This window comes from Colletotrichum tamarilloi, assembly GCF_030869305.1.
Source record: "Colletotrichum tamarilloi strain Tom-12 chromosome Unknown Scaffold_35.1, whole genome shotgun sequence".
In the NCBI taxonomy this organism is placed as follows: domain Eukaryota; kingdom Fungi; phylum Ascomycota; class Sordariomycetes; order Glomerellales; family Glomerellaceae; genus Colletotrichum; species Colletotrichum tamarilloi.
The window spans coordinates 311,896-331,534 of NW_026849418.1; the positions used below are offsets into that span (position 1 = coordinate 311,896).

At 54.3% G+C, this 19,639-nt stretch overlaps 5 protein-coding genes across 5 annotated transcripts; all 5 read right to left on the reverse strand.

Moving 5' to 3' along the window:
• Positions 1 to 258: 258 nt before the first annotated feature.
• On the reverse strand, positions 259 to 2,214 carry CTAM01_09230 (uncharacterized protein; the record flags this gene model as incomplete). Its single annotated transcript, XM_060525249.1, has 1 exon — positions 259 to 2,214. The coding sequence occupies one exon, from the start codon at positions 2,212 to 2,214 to the stop codon at positions 259 to 261; it is 1,956 nt and encodes a 651-aa protein (XP_060380193.1).
• Positions 2,215 to 3,455: 1,241 nt separating this feature from the next.
• On the reverse strand, positions 3,456 to 5,853 carry CTAM01_09231 (uncharacterized protein; the record flags this gene model as incomplete). Its single annotated transcript, XM_060525250.1, has 6 exons — positions 3,456 to 3,668; positions 3,723 to 3,810; positions 3,865 to 4,327; positions 4,376 to 4,723; positions 4,778 to 4,859; positions 4,918 to 5,853. The coding sequence occupies 6 exons, from the start codon at positions 5,851 to 5,853 to the stop codon at positions 3,456 to 3,458; spliced, it is 2,130 nt and encodes a 709-aa protein (XP_060380194.1).
• A 4,491-nt stretch (positions 5,854 to 10,344) lies between these two features.
• Positions 10,345 to 10,971, reverse strand: CTAM01_09232 (uncharacterized protein; the record flags this gene model as incomplete). The annotated part of the gene is made up of 1 exon (XM_060525251.1): positions 10,345 to 10,971. One exon carries the CDS (start codon positions 10,969 to 10,971, stop codon positions 10,345 to 10,347), a length of 627 nt encoding a protein of 208 aa, XP_060380195.1.
• A 2,737-nt stretch (positions 10,972 to 13,708) lies between these two features.
• On the reverse strand, positions 13,709 to 15,138 carry CTAM01_09233 (tricarboxylate carrier; the record flags this gene model as incomplete). The annotated part of the gene is made up of 4 exons (XM_060525252.1): positions 13,709 to 14,419; positions 14,485 to 14,579; positions 14,717 to 14,850; positions 15,035 to 15,138. The coding sequence occupies 4 exons, from the start codon at positions 15,136 to 15,138 to the stop codon at positions 13,709 to 13,711; spliced, it is 1,044 nt and encodes a 347-aa protein (XP_060380196.1).
• A 1,798-nt stretch (positions 15,139 to 16,936) lies between these two features.
• Positions 16,937 to 18,733, reverse strand: CTAM01_09234 (GMC oxidoreductase; the record flags this gene model as incomplete). The annotated part of the gene is made up of 3 exons (XM_060525253.1): positions 16,937 to 17,138; positions 17,229 to 18,399; positions 18,457 to 18,733. The coding sequence occupies 3 exons, from the start codon at positions 18,731 to 18,733 to the stop codon at positions 16,937 to 16,939; spliced, it is 1,650 nt and encodes a 549-aa protein (XP_060380197.1).
• Between the last annotated feature and the right edge of the window lie 906 nt (positions 18,734 to 19,639).

Here is a 19,639-nt window from a genome sequence, read left to right on the forward strand (position 1 = left end):
GCTTTTTCTTTTCTTTCTCTTTCTTTTGTGTTTCCTACCCTTAATACTGCAACGGTAGATAGCTCACTCAATCTTGTTCATCAAATCATGTGCCTACTCTCCCAAGCTCGTGACGTTCGTGCCTTGCTTTAAGTTGGCAACCATATCTTGAACGAACCGCGTACTGCGTTTTCAACTATTCTTGAAAATGAGACTCCATTGAACATGCCATGTTTGTAGCAAGTCTACAAACTAAAACGCCTACCTACCTTGACCCCATCACCGCCGTCGGAAATTAGCCAAACTAAACGAATCATCCGGATAAATCGTCGACGCCTCACTCAAAGGCGGCCGTCTCCCCACCGTCGCGACGCTGCGCCAATCGTCATCGTCATCACCACGCGACATATCTCGCACAGGTCGCTCACGAGACGACGGAGCCCAAGTACCAGCTTGCGTAGAGCTCGCCGTCGGTGTTCTCAAGCCATTCTCGTATTGGTCTGATCCGGCCTCCGACGCAGCAGCACGAGAGTCAACATGATCCTTGAAACTCGGTCGGCCGATACGTCCCATCTCCTCTAGGCGAGCTACCCTCTCTTCCTCGGCTAGATACCATGCTGCTTCAGTGGGGGACATCTCGAACCCGCGAGGGGGAGTAAATTTCGAATCTGTGGCGCGGCGGCGGTCCTGTGTCACGACATTGTCATTCTGAGGCGAGGGGGAGGAAGTACTTACGAGCCCGCCCGGACGGGGTCCACGGGGTCTACGGGCGGAGGACGAGCGAGACGTGACGTCGGGCCAGGCCGTGACGATGGAGGCGGGCGATTCGGTCGTCGGGTGAGGCCGGGCCGGCTCGCTGTTCGAGTACACGCTGGCGTCCGTATACGACGAGCTGCTCGGCGCTGCGGTGCCGTACCCACGGAACGGCGGTGGGAGGGTAGCGGCGGGAGGCGTGGTAGGTCGAGGAGTGCGCGGCTCGGAGTCCGTGGAGTCTACGTGTCGGAACCGATCACGTCGTCGGGCATCGTCTTGGATCATCGAGGGGGGGAAATCAGATGCGCGTAAACGCTGTTCACTCCTAGCGGGACTATTAGCAACAGCGTCATCCCAGAGAGCCCCTTGTTCTTTCCGATCCACCTCTTTTCCCGTGCCAAAGTCTCGACGGAACTGGGCATCGGGTTGAGCCGCCGAGCCGCCAAAGGCCGGGTGGAGGGATGAACGGTCGAAAGCACGCTCGTTTCCGTTCTGGCGGGCCAGCCGTTCGTAATAGTCCCCAACCGCATCTTGCCACGGCCGATTCTCATTGTCGGGGTTTTCATCATCTGGGTCAACAAATGGGTCCTCGCTCAGTGTCGTGGAAGGTCGTCCACTCGCGGTCGATTGCTCGCCCGGAATTGAGCGCGGAGTATCGCGTCCGGATGTCTTCCTGGTACCACTGCTGGCATTCTCTGACCTCCTGGCTTGCTTTTGGTGCACTTTTGCTTCGCGTCTCTGTTGTCGCGCTGCCTTGACATCTTTGAGCATAGCCCGAATTTCCTCGGCTAAGTTTGCGCTTCTTTTAAAGACTTCTCTTTGTGCAGCCTCAGGGAACTCGTTAATCCACGCGTCCACGATCCTTTGCAGGCATGGCGACGTTCTCTTCGTCCGGGCAATGAGATTAGCACGAAGGTCGCCAAGGAAAGAGGGACGAGATCCGAGTGCTGACAAGATGCACGCCTCACAATGTGAATTTACATGGCTTAGCACTTTCGGCTGGCGACCATAGAGGAGTTCAAAGTTGTACGTGTCCATCCACAAGGCCTGGATACCATCCAGACGACCAACGAATTCTTGTATCAAGGGTGTAAATTCCGGACCTCTGTCGCGTTGTCGGTCATGTCGCAAGCTGGCGGTTTCCACTGTGATCTCTTTCAGAACCAGTGCAAAAAGGGCGTGAATTGTCCAAGGATTCAGGCCGCGATGGCTTGAGCAAAGGACTGCGGCCGGCGGTGTGAACGAAGGGTTATACTTTTCGCTAATCTTCATCAAACCGCGAGTAACAACGCTGACTACGTTGGTCTTGCTGCGTGGACGGAGACAAGCCGCGGGCAGTTGTTTCATCGTTTCCTCTTGCTCCCTCAGCCAACTCTTTGGGGGCTTCGCAATGCTGTGCTCTACCGGGAGATAAAGGTATCGAACCAACTTCTTCACGGATGCGTTTGTTAAATCGTGTACACTTTGGTACGGGCTGGACATGGTGATAAGTTGATGAGAAATTTTGAGTGAATCGTTAAAAGTTTCGGTATAGGTGTCACTAGTTTTGAGGCTGTTTGTTTTCGCTGACTGCGGTCCAAGAGCTGCAACGGGCAGTCTTTCTATACTCGCTTACGATGGAATAGCCACATCATTACCGAACAATCTCGAAGTTGACAATGTCTTTGAACCATAACTTGCTTGACCAAGGACAACAAGCTGTTTCTTTGGGTTCAAGCAACACAATGCAAAAGACACAGGTAACTTGGCGCGGGAGAGCAGTATTGGGCTGTGACAAACAAAGAGAGAGACATTGTCAAGCTTTGTCGAAATCTTCCTCAATTCTAAACGGCAGAACAAGTGCGGAGGCTCTCTTTTACGGGTGTTTGTCGCCGTCGTTCGTCAATCTGAGAGAGGCAGGTAAAATGACCCAGGCCGCGGCTGCGGTCACATTTGCATCGACATCGACCAATAAAGCCAGGGATAACAGAGGGCTGAGAATTATCGCCGCACTTGTAGTTGGTCACGTGTGGAGAAGTCCCCGGCGTTTGGTTTGATTTGTGGCGGCAACCACTGATTGATTCGTGACTCGCGAGTAGCGATGGAAACAGACGCATCGTTTGATCGAACCTAAAAATGAGTGGGCTGATGTAAGCGACGTGCTCAACAAAGTAGCTACTGTGCTAGGAACGACTCACAAGGCGGTTCTGCTAGACATAGTCTCGTTCCTGGATCCTGTGATGTTGAAACAGTCTACTCAAATCAGTTACGGTCTCCGAAAAAAAAAAGTTGAAAGCATCGATCAGCGGTCACTCCAGAAGACTGAAGAAGTGGTTGGCAAGCCGGGAAGGCTTGCGTCGGTCATGAGAATCGCTCTATTGAGCCTGGCGACAAGGCACGACATCTCTCTCTTCGAAACGTCTCTACTAGCAACGCTGTCCAGGGCGTGGCTTGACCGTTCGTGCTACTCTCTCGTGCTGCTGCGAGTCTGACCCTTATCCCGCGAAACACAACCCAAAAAACCCCCGCATGCCATCAAGCCTTTTGTTATTAAAGGGCAGAACATGGCTGACCTTTGATGAGGCCCATGTCGGAAAAAAATCAAGTCGCACGAGCGCCATGCCCTTCCAATTCCGTCGGCCCCCATCGTACAGACCAGATATCAAACGGCCCAACTCCCATATCATGCTCAGCTTTGTTCGTTATAGACGTAAGGGTTCGAAAACAGCTTCGTAGGCTAGGAATCATGCGTGGTATCGGTGATCCCCCTCCTGTCTCATTCGCTCTAGGCGGATCTTGGCCGCTTCCGTACCATCGTCCGGTGTCGCTGGTTCCTTGAACCAAGGATGTTGCAATGCCTGCTTCGCTGTAATGCGATGCTGGGGATCGTAGACAAAGATCTTCCGAAGGAGGTCCAGGAAGTTCTTGAAGTAGGTTGAGTTCGACGGGATGATATCCTACAAATCGTTAGTGAGCCGTCTTTCAGGACTCTGTGAGCCTGTTTTGCCTACCTCCAATCGTCTCATAGCCTTGACGAATCTCTTGGAAGCTCGTGTTGTCTCGGGTGTAGGATAGTCAAGTTTCAAGCGCTTGAAGTATCTGCACTGTATTAGTATGCGTTGCTCTTGCTTAATAGGGCCATGAACCACTCACTTCGAGGCGGGGTTTCCACCACTTCTAGTAGCCATCTTGTTCACAGCTTGGACGAGGCTGGAGTCTATCCTTTGCCCGACGACCATTTCCATCATTGCGAGGTGCTCGAGGTTGTCGTGTGTTTGGAAAAGAGCATCGCCGGTGAAGAACTCGACTAATATGCATCCTATGCTCCAGATGTCGCAGGGAAATGACCACCCAAGTCCCAAAATGATTTCTGGCGCTCGGTAATGACGGGTACTGACGACGGAGCTGTGGTATTCGTCTTGGAAAGTGGCACTGCCGAAATCAATCAAGCGAATTTCCGTGTCGAGCAGGACTCTGCGCTGATTCGCCTGCCGGTTGACGGTTGTAGAAGAGGAGGGTATCTTTCGGTTGTAGGTAAAGGTCTGGTAGGCGCTGTCGCACAAAAGAATGTTCTCAGGCTTCAGATCAGTGTGGATGAGGTTGAGATCGTGCAAGACTGCAGTCTGTTAGCGAAGACTTATTGCAGAGCTTATGGCAGACTTACAGGCAACGCTGGTGAAGAGCTGTCGAGCAAAGCTCTGAATCTGGCTGTTGGGGAAGGGGACGAAACTGTTGCTCTTGAGGAAATCAAAAACGCTTTGGCCAAGAAGGTCCATGACGATGCAAATGTGGCCGCGGTAGTCGAAACAGTCCCTGAGGTGGATACAGCGATTGCGGTTTTCGTCATCGTTGGCCTTGAGTGTTGCGAGAACTCGGAGTTCTATTCGCGAGGCATCTCGGTATTTTTGGACAGATCGAATAATTTTGATGGCCACCGACTTGTTTCTCTTACGGTCTCGAGCCTGAACGACTTTGCCAAACGTCCCTTGCCCGAGTAGCTTCACCATCTGGTCTGCATTGAAGGTTAGTCCCTGGTGGTTCATCAGATTTTGAGTGTTCAACATACACTTATCCGTAAGGTCGGCGTCAGGAACGACAATGTAGTGTCCATCATCATCGTCGACTTTGGCATTCTTGTTGTAACCCTGCTGGGAGAACATTAGCAAATGGATGAAAGTCGTCTTACGACGAGACGATGATACTCACATCCTGAACCAACCGAACGTGAACGTCGGGCGCTTTCTTGGGAGGGTAAGGAGGCGGCTTGTAGGTAAGGAATGGATCGCCGAGGCCCTCGACCTCTCTCTTCTTTGCCTCTTGGGCAATCTGTTGACGAGTTCTCTTACGCTTCTGACCAGGTTGAGCATCGTAGTACTCGTGTCCATTTGAAGAGAGGGACGTGGCAGCGGTGGTGTGGATGGCGGAGTTTGTAGTGCGGTCGGTTGATATGGTCGATCCGCTGGGGGTGCCGTTGTGGTGAGGAGTGGTAGTGTGAGAACCGGCGTACTTGTTGTGATAGACGGGATCATAGTGCTGAGGCTCGTCGTCTCTTTTCCTCTTCTTGGGAACAGGTCGGCTGCTGGGACCATTTGTGGTGGCGCCGTTCACGCTGCCGTTACCATTGGAGACGACCCTTACGCCGTTGCCGACGGCTTTGCCCTGCTCTGGCTCTGGGGTATCATCGATGACGATGATTTCCTTGGGCAGGCCATTCTTATAAAATTTGTTCCAGTCAGGCTCCTTTGATCGTCTTCGCTTGCGAGCGGACTGAGAGGACTGGGAGAGGGAGCTGGTGGCAGGCATGGTGGAGTTGGTGGTGAGCGAGTAGTTCGCGTCGGGACTCGAGACGTCGTGAATGGTCCTCGAGCTGGCTGACGAGGCTGAAGGGCCTAGGCCATTTGGGCCGGCGTGACTCGCAGTAGAGGTTGCAGAATAGGCGATGCTCGACGAGTTGGCGTATGCGGGAGGCAATCTCGTCGTTGCTGTGGATGAGGAAGTTGAGAGGATTGGGTTCGCTGGCTGTCGGTACGAAGAGCCGGTAGCAGTAGAGGCCTGGTACGGCTGATGTGAGTAGGGATAATGGGGATGATGGTAATGCGAATGAGGAGGCAATGTCGCTGTGGCCGTTGTGGGAGTCGACATGATTTTCCTCTTGTCTTGCCGGTGTCGAGAGAATCACCTTTGGAGACAGAGAAGAAGGGCGAGGGCGGAGGGTGAGGGCGAGGAAGGAAGGTTCGATGATGGAGGGAAGGCGGAAGGTGGTTTCGCAGGCTTTCGCTGTGCCGGTGTGCTGGGCGCTGAGCGCTGAGGTGGGTGCTGGTAGTGCTGCTGGGTACGTAGTGCTGTCTGTACTGTACTGAGTACGTGCCCGGCTGTACTTTGGTTTTGGGGGGGAGATGATGGAGGGTGGAGGGTTCCCAAATCCAAACAGTGGAGTTCGGGGTTAGTCCCAAGGTATCTGTCTGTGATCGATCCAGCCCTGAGAAAGAGGATAGAGGGAGCGTGAAAAAGGAGGGAGTGAGCGAGGGAAAGAAGAGTGCAAGCCCAGTGTTATCGGCTTTCAGCGTTCCCTCAGCAAAGAGTGTGCGCTGTGTGCTGTGTGCGGCCCTTGGATTTGGTTGCCGGAGCCAGTGGTGGACCGGTGGTGGTGGTGGTGTCTGGGAGTGGGCTGCAGATTGACGACGTGAGTGGGTAACACCAGCTTTTGCGGTCTTTGCCTCTGGGCTCTGCCACGGGCGGCTTGTCGCTGCTGCGGTACGGATCCCGCTAGCTAACCTTGGAGAGGGACCACAGGGTCTCCGGCCTAGATTTCCCGAGTCGTGCGCAAAGTGTGGCTGGTACGGGTACAGCGTACGAAGTGGACGGGGGTCGTCGAGGATTCGTTTGATGACAGGACGGACGGTATGGGTATGGGAGGTACTGCGGCAGGCGTATGTGTGTACTGTGCTGTGCTGTGCGGTGCTGTATCCGTTGGGAGGGCCTCTTTGCTACATCGAAGAGGCTATGACGCGACGCGAGTTTCTTTGGTTCGGAAAGGATGAAGTTCTTGCCAGGAATGATGGAAGAAGAAAGAAAGTCGGAGGAAAATCAACAGCAGGAGCAGGGTTGACTGCTGATGATGATAACGATGGGGAAAGAGCTGGGAAAAAACAAGCCGCCGGTCGCTGTGCAGACTCCCAGAGTGCCCACGGTGGACGGGCTGGACGTTATGGTCCAAAAAAAGTGACGAAGTTCCGAGGGATGACCGGTCGCTTCACTCTGTTGGTCCGTGGGGAGCAGTTGGTGAGGTGAGCAAAGAAGTGGAGGGCCCTGACGGGAGGAGGCGACCAATTGTGGAGAATTGACGACCTGAGGGACGAGCACGGGAGGACAAGACAGGACGAGGGCGGCTGGGTGGTGGACACACTGTGACTTTGGGATTGCTGGACGCGGGCGAAGAAGCCAAGGGGAATGAATGAACCTGATGAGTGAGGTAGGTGTGGGTGACGGGACTAATTGGGCGTATGGGCGTGTACTTTGGTGACTTTGGTAGTGTGCGTGCAACCGAGTGCGCGTGGGAGCGGAAATGGAAGCAGCCAAAGTGGATGAGGACGACAGGCGGCGGAACACACGAGATGGGGAAGATGGAAGGTTACGTTGGTTAAGAACCTCCGATGTGGGATACTTGTTACTACGCTGTCCGACACACGCAGGCAGAAGTATCTTCAACCGTAGCCTGGCGGCTGGCCCGCGCATTTCGGCTACTTCTGGTCAGGTTAAGGTAGGTAAGTACCCAGCCATGTAAGGTGCCTGCCACGCAGTGAGACGAGAGACTGGTCGCCTTTCCATTTTCCTTTACTTTCCCGACTCTTTTCCTCGTTCACCTCGGGGAATGAGAAGCTAACAAGACGTATAGTCAAGAGGAGTTTCGCCCACGATTCCAACATAACGTAGTCTCCAGTTAAGCCCACTTCGAGCCAAGGCAGAAGGCGGCAAGACGGACAGGTTCCTGTCGCTTTCTCGCGCGTCGAGTCGAGTCGAGTGCAGCCCGGGACAATCAAGGGACCACGGAGTCCTGACAGGGTATGGAGGGAACCTAAGGCTGATGTGTACCGGGAAGCATCATAAATCAAGCCGGTCACTATTTGACAGAGCTGCGACTGTCGGGTATTTGGTCTCTCTACCAGAGTTCTGTTCGTCTCTACCGGGAAAAAAAGTGCCAAACCTCGCTGCATCTCATGCCTCTGCCAAATGGCTCAAGAACATTCATGTCAGTTCCTTCTCCAGGCCTGAGGTGGGAATATCTACGGATATCTGTTACCCTTCGTGCCTTCCAGACTCCAGAGGTACAAGGTGTCCGCCTCAGCGCCTGTGTTCATACAGGTACCTTATATCGGAGGGAGTGGGAGAGTGGAGCCCGGGCGAAGCGCAGGATGGAGGTAGGTAAGGTACTTGGTGACTGTGCCCTGCCACGCCTGCTTGCGCGCCTCTGTCATATGGCGCATGTACCTTAGCGTCGGATTGACTAAGGCAGGTACTTGACAACGACTGCAGACCAATGCCATGACGCAAGTATCTTATCGTGAACGCCCACTCAGCATCATTCAAAACGTCGTTCTTGCTGCAGCGGAAGCAGTGCCGTGCGGTGCAGCACCGGATTTGTCCAACTTGATCCGACATGTGCCAGAGTCTTGATGCCGTCTTTGCGGCAGACTTTGAGGAACGAGAGCCTGGCGATGATGAGATTGGTTCAGAGATGAGGTGTCCGTACTCGCGATGATGTGGCAAGGCAGAAAACTAGGGTACTTTGACAGTGTTTCCATGTTGGGTACGGAATATTGTTCCTCATCAAGCGAGATAGGGCGTGTTCCAGGTTGTTAATCTGTGCCCGCGGGATCATCAACCGTAACGTAGCAAGCGACAGTGTTTTGAGCATATGGCTCCCTCGGAAGGGAATCTCGGGCTTGGTGCTTCGATTCAGACAGGACGAGACGGAAGGTACTTCGGTTGGCTGCAACTTGCAGGTGCTTCCGTGCTTTTAGCCTCTCGCCTACTGTACATCCGGCAGGAACAAGGGGCTTGTCGCCGATGTGAGTGAGGTACAGGGCATTTCGGTCTTGACGCACACCATATTTCCAGGGCCCCGTACTTTATTTCGGGGGGGGGGGGGGGGCTTTGGCGGTTCGACATTGCGAGTGGTTTCCGGCTTCTTTGTAGGTTTCATTTCTTCGTCTGCTTGAATCGTAAGTAAGTTCCTAAACTGAAGTGAGATGCCTTCAGTAAGCCCTAAGACAATTGCCATGTTGAAAACTCGAGGTAGGCACGGGATAGGTAGGTACTGAGGTAGGTATGTGTCTTGGAGGGAAGAAAGGACGAATGCCCCGCCATTTCTGGTGAGGCAAGAACGAGAGCGGCAAGAGTAACCCCAAGTACTCCGTACACCTGCCCACCTAAGGTAGTTTACCGTAGGCAAGATAGAAACCAGCGATGACACTGTACCTACTGCGTAGAAGAACGGAAGGAGCCACGAAGGAAGGACGCTACTTCTCAAGCGGTGCTTCAATGGCGTGAATGGGACTGTCCGTCTGGCCGCATTCTAGCGTCTTTAGACTGTCATCGTCGTACGGAATATTGCTCCTACATTCTTGTCTGCCTACCTTACTTTACACAAAATGCAGTCTTGAATTCTTTATACGCCGCGCCGTTTTCCAACAAAGTCATTCTGTCGCCCTCTCTTCGATACAAGCGTAAATCGGCACGCACGCACCCAGCACACTTCTATGTATCCTTCTCTCTCTCTGTGTGTGTGTCTCTCTCTCTCTCTCCCCCTCCAAGCTCCAACCGGACGGCTCCCGCTGGCTCTTTCCTTTTCCAGACAGAAGACACACCACCGACAAGCCCTCGAGTCCCTCAACGACATCTTAACAACCGGGGTTGTGGCATGTGAGGAATTTTGCGGCACTCAAGACTCTGTCGATACTTAGTCTGAGGATCGACCTATCCGTCTTCACGACCAACTGATTCATCGCTTGTTCTCTCCATTCTCATCCTCATGAGATTAACCAGCTATACGGCAACGGCCATGTATCGGTATCATCTCGAAATGCACGAATACAGCATCGTGCCCTTGTGGTTGTGCGCCCAACGAACCCATGTCTGATGACTTCGCCCAAAGCTTGACTTGTCACGCTCGCAAAATCAAAGACACGCCAATTCAGTGGCCGCCGACATCTTCACGCTTCGTGCTTCACCCTTCTCGCTCCTCCTCTCACCCACTTTACGCACTTGGCGGGTGGCTCTGGAGTCCGCCCTCCACCCCAACTTTGCTGCCCGCCAATCTGCCTCCACGACAATCTTCCAGACGGGTTTAGCGTCCCGCCGGCCTGGGCAAGTCGCCTCTTTCAAAGTCACGTCGTTGCACAGCGAGTGATGGCCTGCCGCTGCCGCTGCCGCTCCGTCACTCTGTCACTCCATGACCGTATAGTCATGCCCAGCGTACCAGCCCATACTCTTTTCTCTCGCAGTTGCGTTGTACTCGATCGCTGCTTCTCATAGTAGCCTGGGATGGCCGCGACTGGACTGGACTGGACTGGATCGGCTTGGTCTGACCATCCAAACGGAGCGCACACACGCACACCTCAAAACCAGCCGCCTTCACGATGGATGGACAAACGAAAAGGTTGGATGAATGGAGCCAGTCCCCACCAACCAGCCCCAGCCCAGTGCTACTGCTCCACGGCGAGCAGGGCAAACCAGCGCGCAACGGCAGCCTGACATATCCGGGCTCCGTGCTGACAAGAAAGAGAGCCCTGCACAGTTTACTTTAATTCGAGGAAACGATGCCTGGTCATCATCACGCTGGTTTGCTCCGAAATCCCATGCCCTTTGGCTGCTGCAATACGTCAGAAGGATCCAATACTGCAGACCGGATGAGTCCCCTAAATGGATCCTGGTACTGCCTTTAAACTTCACCTCGTCTCGCCATGACCGATTGTTCTGGTACTTCTGATCGCCTCCTCGTCCGCAGCTACAACCACTCTGATTGTTCTTCCTTCTTGAATATTGCATCACCTTATGGCATGGCACCGGAAACTTCAGCAACCTAGTTAGCGCCGCCGGCTGGCGGTTGGCGGCGTTGAGCATCAGTCCAAACACGGCGCAAAAGCATGATCCACACATTCCACGCAGTCGTCCAAGATCTGATCGCGCTGAAAAAGCTAATGGAAACAATGATCCGTACCAAGATGCACAGTGAAGGAAAGACAACAAACGCTTCAGCATGGAGCCACGGAAATGGAAGCGTTTGACCAACTTGTTCAGCCAGCCAGCACTGGCCGCCTTTTTTGGCTTGACATCCCTATGGATACCGCTGCTTTTGATCTGATCCCACCGTCTCCTCTATGGCAACCCAGCAGTGCACACTGGCAGCGCAATCACCGGCGAATCTCTAAGCACTTCTTAGTGTCCACATCCCTGCTTCCCGTCCAAAGGTGCGCCAATGGGGTTTCCGAGGAGCAACACCTTCTCTCGCCATCGACCAACCATGGGTGTAGTTTACAACTGGGTGGGGAGAGCAGGCAAAGGGTCACAGCCATCGCGACGCTTGTGAGGAGGCTCGGAGGCAGTGAGGAATACCCGACTTGAGCGTAGAGAGGCAGGAGGCTTGTGAACGTCTTCTTCGAGATTTATTGGGAGACCAGGTTATCTATCAGCACAGAGAAGGGCAGGGCGGAGCGGAGAGAGGGAAATCTGTGCTGTCACCGGCCCCTCTCCCCGACCAACATCATGCCTGCATACGCAACTGCACCTCAAGAGTCAAGGCTCACGCAGCTCCATTATACTCCAGTGGTCACAGGTTTGTCGTTCTTCGCCACACTGCAAAATTTCCAAATGGAAAATGTAGAGCTGGACTTGACATTCACGATCTACGTCACACGTTTGTTAATTGTCGCCATAACCAAAATTCGATGGCTTCGAGAGACCTTTGAGAAGAAACCAGCACACCGTCGCAACGACCTCCGCGCGTGTCTTCGCGGTGTGCCTGTCCGGTACGTGGCGTAAAGTGCCTGCATGACTCCAGGATACTGAGCCCGTGGCAACCGAGACTAGACAAGCATAAGCCCAGAAGGTGTGCCTCGCCGCGAAACATTGGTGATGAGAGGCCCAGGACAAGCAGCCTATATTTCCCCCTCATTAAGATCAATCATCGTTTTGATGGGGGGTTGTCCGACCGTCCTGTCAAAACAAGCGATGCTGGGTGACGGTCCAATCGTGCCAGCATGAGCAGAGAAGCATGAGCAGAGAAGCATCCGCACCCGACCTGAATAGCAAATTGGGACTTTTCTCTCGGTCTCGACGCTCTCAAGCCATGCATTATCCCAGGTAGATCGTGCTGCTGCCACCTGCCACCACTGACGGCCGAAAAGTTTCAGTTCCTTGAACGCAAACATGCCGTCGAGCCGCTGTGCTTTCTTCTTCCTTCTTCTCAGAGCCCGCGACCCGTGCTTGCGTCGCAGGTACGCTCGTCTCCCCCCCCCCCCCCCTTTAGCATGCACGTAATCGGGGGACGAAATGTAACCCAGAGCTACAGATGGCTTTCGTAGCGGGCTCGCGAAGGAAACATGAATTGCAATATAATAGGACAGCTTTGATAAAACCATGCCCTCTCGCACTATCCTCAACATTCTGTCTCATCGTAAAATAGATGAGGAGGAGCTATACTGGAGAGGTGTCGGATGAAGGCCAGAAAACAGACTGAACTCGGACACAAAGGTTGTTGATATGCTGATCCACGCCTGCTTCCAGCATGAGGGTATTTCCATGATTCCCAGATCTCTGGCCCTTATCAAACTACCTACGAAAGAAACAATTGTAGAAGCTATCAGAAGTCTGACATGTGCCGCTCTCGATGGACTATAATTAACGGGACTGAACTGTCTTGGTTTTGTCTACACGGAGCCTGAGCCAGCCTCGATAAGATGGTAAGTAAGTACCTAAGCAACCCCGCTGACCCCGTCCGTCATCCCACCACCCCTCCTTTTTGATCCCCCGTTGATGGCGATTCTGAGGCCAAGTTCGTAATTTGTCCCGTTCTCGAACTGTCGAGGTGGTGGTGGTGTCGTCGTGCCTGTCAAGGCACACACGCTCACAAGTACACAAGTGCAGAAGCACATAAGCGGCGTGGTCTAGAATACGGTGTCAAAGCCGGTGGGTTTGGCTAGCTGCTTGTCGTCACGGTTGCATAACGTTTTTCCGTCTTTACGCAGAGCATATGTTGTGGTGGTGGGAATTGTCGACAGGTGCGGTGCCTTGCTCACACTTATATACCGCCTCGCATGCTGTCCATGTTTTATCACGATTTTGTTCCGACTTTTGGCTGATGCGGATTGATTTGAATATCACGAAGACTTCCCGTGACGTATCTGAAGTTCTTGTTTCAATTGCGGACAGTTGTGTCCATCTGGCTACAACAAAGTCCTACGCGTTCCTCCCTGAATGTGCATCTGGACACAGATTGCCGTAGGCTATGCATGTAAACCAACAGCCAGTTGATGCCCATTATACCATGCGCCACGGCTCAAAAAAAATCTGAACGGGGGAGATAATCGTGGTGTTTGCCAAGAATGACTTTGTAGCTGCGTGAAACACTTCCAACGTCCGATCTGATACCGGGTTCTCTGTCCCATATTACGCTCGTCAGGGGGGTGGTTGGACGGAGGAGACATTGCCCTCCTTTTTCTTTGAGTCTTTGCCCCCCAGACTGACGGATGCGATTGCGACAGATATGCCAGGGCAGATGGACGGTATCATGGGGTAAGGTAGTAGGCAGGACAGACTGCTTCGGCAAGACTTGCCTTTGCCTGTACCGCGTAGACAGTCAGAAACATCCGCGTTTCGTGACGTTCCCGTCTGCCCACCCGCTCATGCTTTGAATTTCTTCCTGCGCTCAATGTGAACTTCGCTTTGGGATGCCTTTTGACAGCAAACGAAGAATGCAAGAGAGAGTATAGAGAGATATCTAGATACCCCTGTTAAACACAACGAGACCGCCCTCGCCGCCGCGTCCGTGGAACTCGGGCTCGAGCTTGTCCGCGCTGATGCTCTGTCGCTGGGGGAACACGGCGAGGGCGAGCGGGAGGACGGCGTAGCTGGTCACGAGGATGAGGCCGAGGTTGACGGGCACGGTGAGGCGGGGCCGCTGCTTGAGCCACTGCTGGGCCTGCAGGCGGACGAGGACGAGAGGGGGGATGACCATGATGGGCGTGGAGTTGAAGACGCGGGAGCAGGCCGTCTCGCCGACGGCGATCTGGGCCGCCTTCTTGCTGCGGCCGAGGGATTGGGGTTGTTGGCTGGTGGCAGCGGCGCCTTCGACAGCCTGTTGTTCCTTGGTCTCGGCGGCCTGCGTCTTCTCCGCGACGACGGGGAAGACGTCGATGCCCTTGCGCATCTCCTCGCCGCGCATGAGGAGGACGTTGAGGAAGCCGGCCGAGGCGACGGCGGCGAAGGGGACGAGGCGGGTGAGCGTCGTGCGGGTCGCGGGGGTGAGGTTCTTGAGCCGGGGCACGAGCTTGTTGAGGCCGACGGCTACACCGCAGGAGACGGAGACGGCCATTGCGTAGGACTCGCCGAGCTTGCGCCAGGATAAGGGGGAGGACTTGTTTGCGTTTGCCGAGTTGATGGCTACGTTGAGGGACTGGTTCACGACTTGCCATGCGATTGTGCCTGCTGTCTGTTTGTGCAACTTGTGTTAGGACCGCAACTGTCCTTCCTGCTTCTACTCGGGGTTCAACTCACGCCGAGACCGGGCTGGAGCATTCCAGCTGTGACGACCAAGTTGGTCAGGACGAAGGCGGACATGCGGAAGGGGAGGAAGACGGGTTCGGCGGTGTCTACACGGGGTGAGGGGCGCGAGTGCGCCGCGTGTTAGTCACCGGGGTACCGAACAGGAAAAGAAGAAGCAAACAAGCAACGAGCCCTTTGTCGCAAAGAGGCAGTGTGTGTTTTTGTTCTTATGGGCTCGTCGCACCTGGGTGGAGGGTCGAATCGACGACCTTTTTGGCCTGCCAGAGCTCGGGGGTCATTGTCGGGATCTTGCCCTGCTTGTAGTCGGTGAGGAGGGACTTTGCTTGCTCGAGACCGGTGCTGCCGACGAGGAGGGTGCTGTTGGTTGGGGAGACATGTCAGTAGATTGTCTTGGTTCTATGGTGGTAGAAGCATTGGTGAGGCCAGAGGAGGAAGGCTTGTATGGTGGTGGTGGTGGTGGTTTTGGGACAAACACGCGCAAGGAGTCATGATCGTGACGATGCGATGCGATGCGCGACTGGGAGTGGGGGTATGGACGTACCTTGGGTCGGTGAGGCCCAGGTTGTGCCGCACGCGGCCCATGTATGTGCTGAGATCATACTGCGAGGCGGGCAGCTCGCGGCTGCCGGGGAGTGAGGCCGACATATCGGGCGTGAGGTTCGAGGTGTGTTTTGGTGGTGAAGCAATTTGAGAAGCAACGGGGATCGTCGCGAAGCTTTCTTTGTCTGTCTCCCGCAATTGAGAGCTCTCTTCGAGGGTAAATATGTCCCAAAGTGCTCAAGTGAGGGGTAAATCGAATGCAATGCAATGCCACGCGACCAAAGAAGGCGGGAGCGGTGCCGACGAACGCTGGTGGTACGGCGGTCTTGGGGGAGGGGAAGAAGGTGATTGCGGTGTGAGTGAGGGTTCTCGTGGGATTTGGATTGGGTTTGGTGGTTTTTTTGATAGCAGGAACGGATAGGATGGGCTATCGTCGGGTGAGCTCCCGAGATCGGTGGGATTTGGGGGAAAAGACAGGACCCCAGAGGCCCAGAGGCAGGTTATCTGAGAGAAATGATTGGTTGATGGAGCTTGGACCCTGAACTTCGTCGCAGCTGTCGGCGGGTGGACGCGGGCTCAGGCTGTCGCAGTAGGGCGTTGCTGTCACTGCAGGGCGTTGGATGGCCTGTCGATAACAGACTGACGGCTTGTGACGGTGCAGCAAGATTGCTGACGGTGCAACTCGGTGGAACAGACGAACGATGAAAAAGTAGAAGTGATTATGATCAAAAGCTTTTTTTTTTTTTTGCTGCAATCTACAAAAGTGACTGAACATGCCAGAAGCAGTCTAAAAAAATAATCTTAAAGCGCAACAGGAATACGGGTGTGCGCACTGGTGAAAAAGTCAAAAGGTTAGACCGACCTACGTAGGGATCGAACCTACCATCTTCACAGAGAGACTAAGGAGCCGAAATGTGACGCGATGCCATTTCGCCAGCAGGCCTGGTTGAAGCAATGAGGAGATTTGACAACCTATGTAGGGCGCAACGCGGGATGGTCAGTGCGCCGCCGCTCGATGGCGGGGAAACTTGCCACTGCGGGGAAGTGTCAAGCTCGACTTGTAACTCGTGAGTGCCTTCTCCGTCCCGTCTTCGGCTTGAAGCGGCCGGGCGGCGTGCCGATGCAAGGTCGGGACGGTTCGTTGTGCGGGGGGCCGTCGAGCGTCGCGCATTTCCTTACGTTTTCCGCTCTTGAGTAATTAAGTTACTTCAATCTCAAGTCCGGTTCCAGCTCTTAAGAGGGCTCAGTCAAGTCCCATGTTGATTCTGTCAGTTGAGCATGAGTATCCTGTCTCTTTCTTCTCTCCCGCTTTACGGTCACGCTAATCTAGTCTCAAGAAGAGAAGATATTGTAGTAATGTTGGTATCGTAACAAGTGAGGGAGTTCACCTGACAAAACGTTTACATATATACCACCCGGAAACATATGGTTCGATGTGCCCACAGAGAAATCTCTCATATAGCGATAGAGTTCGAGTCAGACACCATAAATCACATGGACCACGAAAGAAATTAAGCATGAAATGACACAAGTAGGAAGCTGGAAGGAAGTATCGAATTGTAGGCACGGCGGAACGAACATTCACAACTGCTTTAGACTTTTGGCATCTAGATACTCAGGGTTCCCCCGCTCCGCTTATACATTGTATCGGGACGATGCAGTCTGCTTTGCAATCAGATCGGCCATTACTTGAACTATGAGTAATACAGCACGAACGACACTATGCTCATCATAGACTCTGGGTCTCGAAATTGCCTCTCTGAAGTGTACACCGAGAGACTTGATACTGTCAGAACTCACAGCCTGAGGTCAAGGACTGAAGCTTCCGCATTTCCAAGACGTGGGTATTAAGAGTTCGTCGTTGTGCTATCTCACACATCATATCATCATCACAGACACCTCATTACAACGTGGTTCGAACCTGACGACACTTGCTCCCGTGCTCCCCAATGATCTCCGCAGCCTGGAGGGCCATGGCGTACATGGCCACCTGCAGGTTGGCAGAGATGGAAACCGGAAAGATGGAGGAGTCGGCGACGAAAAGCCCGTCAACGCCCTTGACGCTGAGGTCCGTGTTGACAACCTTGCCCATGGATGCCGTTCCGCTGGGATGGAAGCATGATCTGTGTCCAACTATCAGTCCTGTCTTCCTAGCAAATGGTGGTAGGAACTGTTGTGGGGGAGAAGGAACTTACCCTGCAACCTGGCGGGCGCGCGCGTTAAACGCCTCGTCAGGGGAATCCACCGTTAGAGGCGTGTCAGGCGTGAGCTCGCCGTCGAGGATCTCACGACCGACGGGCGTCAGATCGCTCCCGAGAAGCCGGGTATCAAACTTGAGAGCTTCCCGCACGGCGTACCTATCCACCGCCGTGCTGAGGTAGTTTGGGTTGATGACGGGCGGGTCGCTGACGTTGGCCGACGAGATGCCCACCGAGCCCCTCGAGGTATCGATCAGCACGATGGACAGCATAAGGACAGCAGAGCCGTCGGTCGAGGCGCCGTTATACTGCAGCGTGTGGGAGACGTGCGCGCGGTCCTGGCGGAGGAGCGGATGCTCCGGGCCCGGCGCAACGCCGCCCTCGTCCTCAGCGATGGCCGCCGCAAGTCCTTCCTTGGGTAAGGTGACTGTGGCGAGGAAGTCGATCTTGTTGCCGAGGCCGTACTGCGGTTCTTTGAAGAGCGGGTTGTCCGACTCGTAGGCCCAGCCCTCGGAGGGGTTCTTGACCTTCCACGCCGTGGGCATGAGGATGTGGTCGTGCATGTTCTGGCCGACCTCGGGCTGGTCGAGCTTCACCTCGATGCCGTGCTCCGTTAGGACGTTGGCGGGACCGATGCCTGAAAGCATTAAGAGCTGAGGGGTGCGGTAGGCGCCGGCGGAGAGGATCGTCTTGCGGCTGTGGTACTCTGTTCCGTTTTGCAGGCGGATGCCCTCGGCTGTGACGGCGGTGCTGTTGGAACTCTTGGACACGAGGATGTTCTCGACCATTGTGTTGGTGATCACGGTGACACCGTCCAAAGGAAAGGTTTCTGAAGATAGCTGTCTGCGCCCTTGGTTGCGGTTTTCCTGGAGGTCTCCGTAGCCGATGGGGTTTCCGGCGTTCGCGTCAAGCTGGGGCAGCGCTGCGATACCGAGAGCTTCGAGGGACTCGGCCAGCTTTTTTCGCATGGGGAAGTGTCGGTTCATGGGCGTGACGCCCTGGACGATCATGGGACCGTTCTCACCGTGCTGGGAAGGGTTGATGCTGGCGTCGAAGAACTTCTCCGTCAGCTTCATGTAGGGAAGCTGGCCCTCGTAGCTCCATCGATTGTCGCTGACTTCTTCGGCCCAGAGGTCGTAGTCAACCGTGTGGCCGCGGACCCAGGCAGCTAAGATGAGCGATGGTTAATGAAATGTGTTGTAGAGTGGTGTTGATCAATACTTACCTCCATTGATGGCTGTTCCTCCACCGAGGGCCTTGCCAGCGGGCGCAGCGATCGATCTATTGTCTACGTTGGCTTGCGGAACTGAGGTATAAGCCCAGTCAATGTCGCTCCCGGCACCGGTACTGGTGTTTGGGTACGCGATAGACTCGAGACCATTGACATTGGGCCCAGCTTCGACCAGCAGGATCTTCAGGGTCGGATCTTTGTGGAGGAGTCTGTTGGATATGACGGAGCCGGCAAGGCCTCCGCCGACAACGATGAAATCCCACAACGACATGGCTTAGACGGGAATTTGAGTGCCTTAAAGAATGACTGGCTGACTTGAGCGACGAGTTGCCGGGAGTTGCGAAGACATGAATTGGCAGAGCCGTGCTTACTCCTTATACAAGGCAGGATCTCGTCACACTTCCGACGATAACATTGCCACCTTCTCTTTGGTCCGACGGAATGCAGTTCGGGCCCGTCGACAGCCCATCTTGCGGTTTGTTGTCGCGCCACATGCCAGGTATCATCGAATCTAGAGCTTCGGATACAAGGCCCCCAGCAGAGGGTGTGTAGATGCGTTGGACAACCAACAGCCCGTCTAGGGTCTGAAGGAGGCAAACATCCACGTTGTGGACAGTCGTTGGAACATAGTTGCATCAAAGCACGCACTAATGACCTCGGAAGAGGAGCGCTCATCGGCTCGATGCAGGCTTAGATGAGGGACCCGCACCCGGGGCTGTTCCGGTCTTTTGCGGACCCGGACGAACTTCCGTAAAGATCATGGTCCTATCCCGGGTATCGGACGGTCTTATAACCCAATCGACCGAGCCGAGATCGCGAACCCCTGGGGAATGAGCGGCATCCCGCTCGCTGTGCCGCGTCTTTGCATCAATTTGACACGCCGCACAGCCTTTGCGGCCTTTTCTCGACAGCATGAGAAATTCCCGGACGTGATGCACAAAGCAATAACTGAGTTAAGCCGTTTGAGGATTACACTGCTAGGTGACTATGGCCACGCGGGAACATCACAGAAAATCGAAATATTGTGGACCTGAGAAACACATATTACTCAAGAGATTTACTCGCACAGCTACGGACGTGTCTCTCCTGCATCAAGTAACGCGGACTCTGCCTACCCATGGACATATCCAAGTCCCACAGAATCCTGCGTGATAATCCACCAACCTGGTTCTTTGAT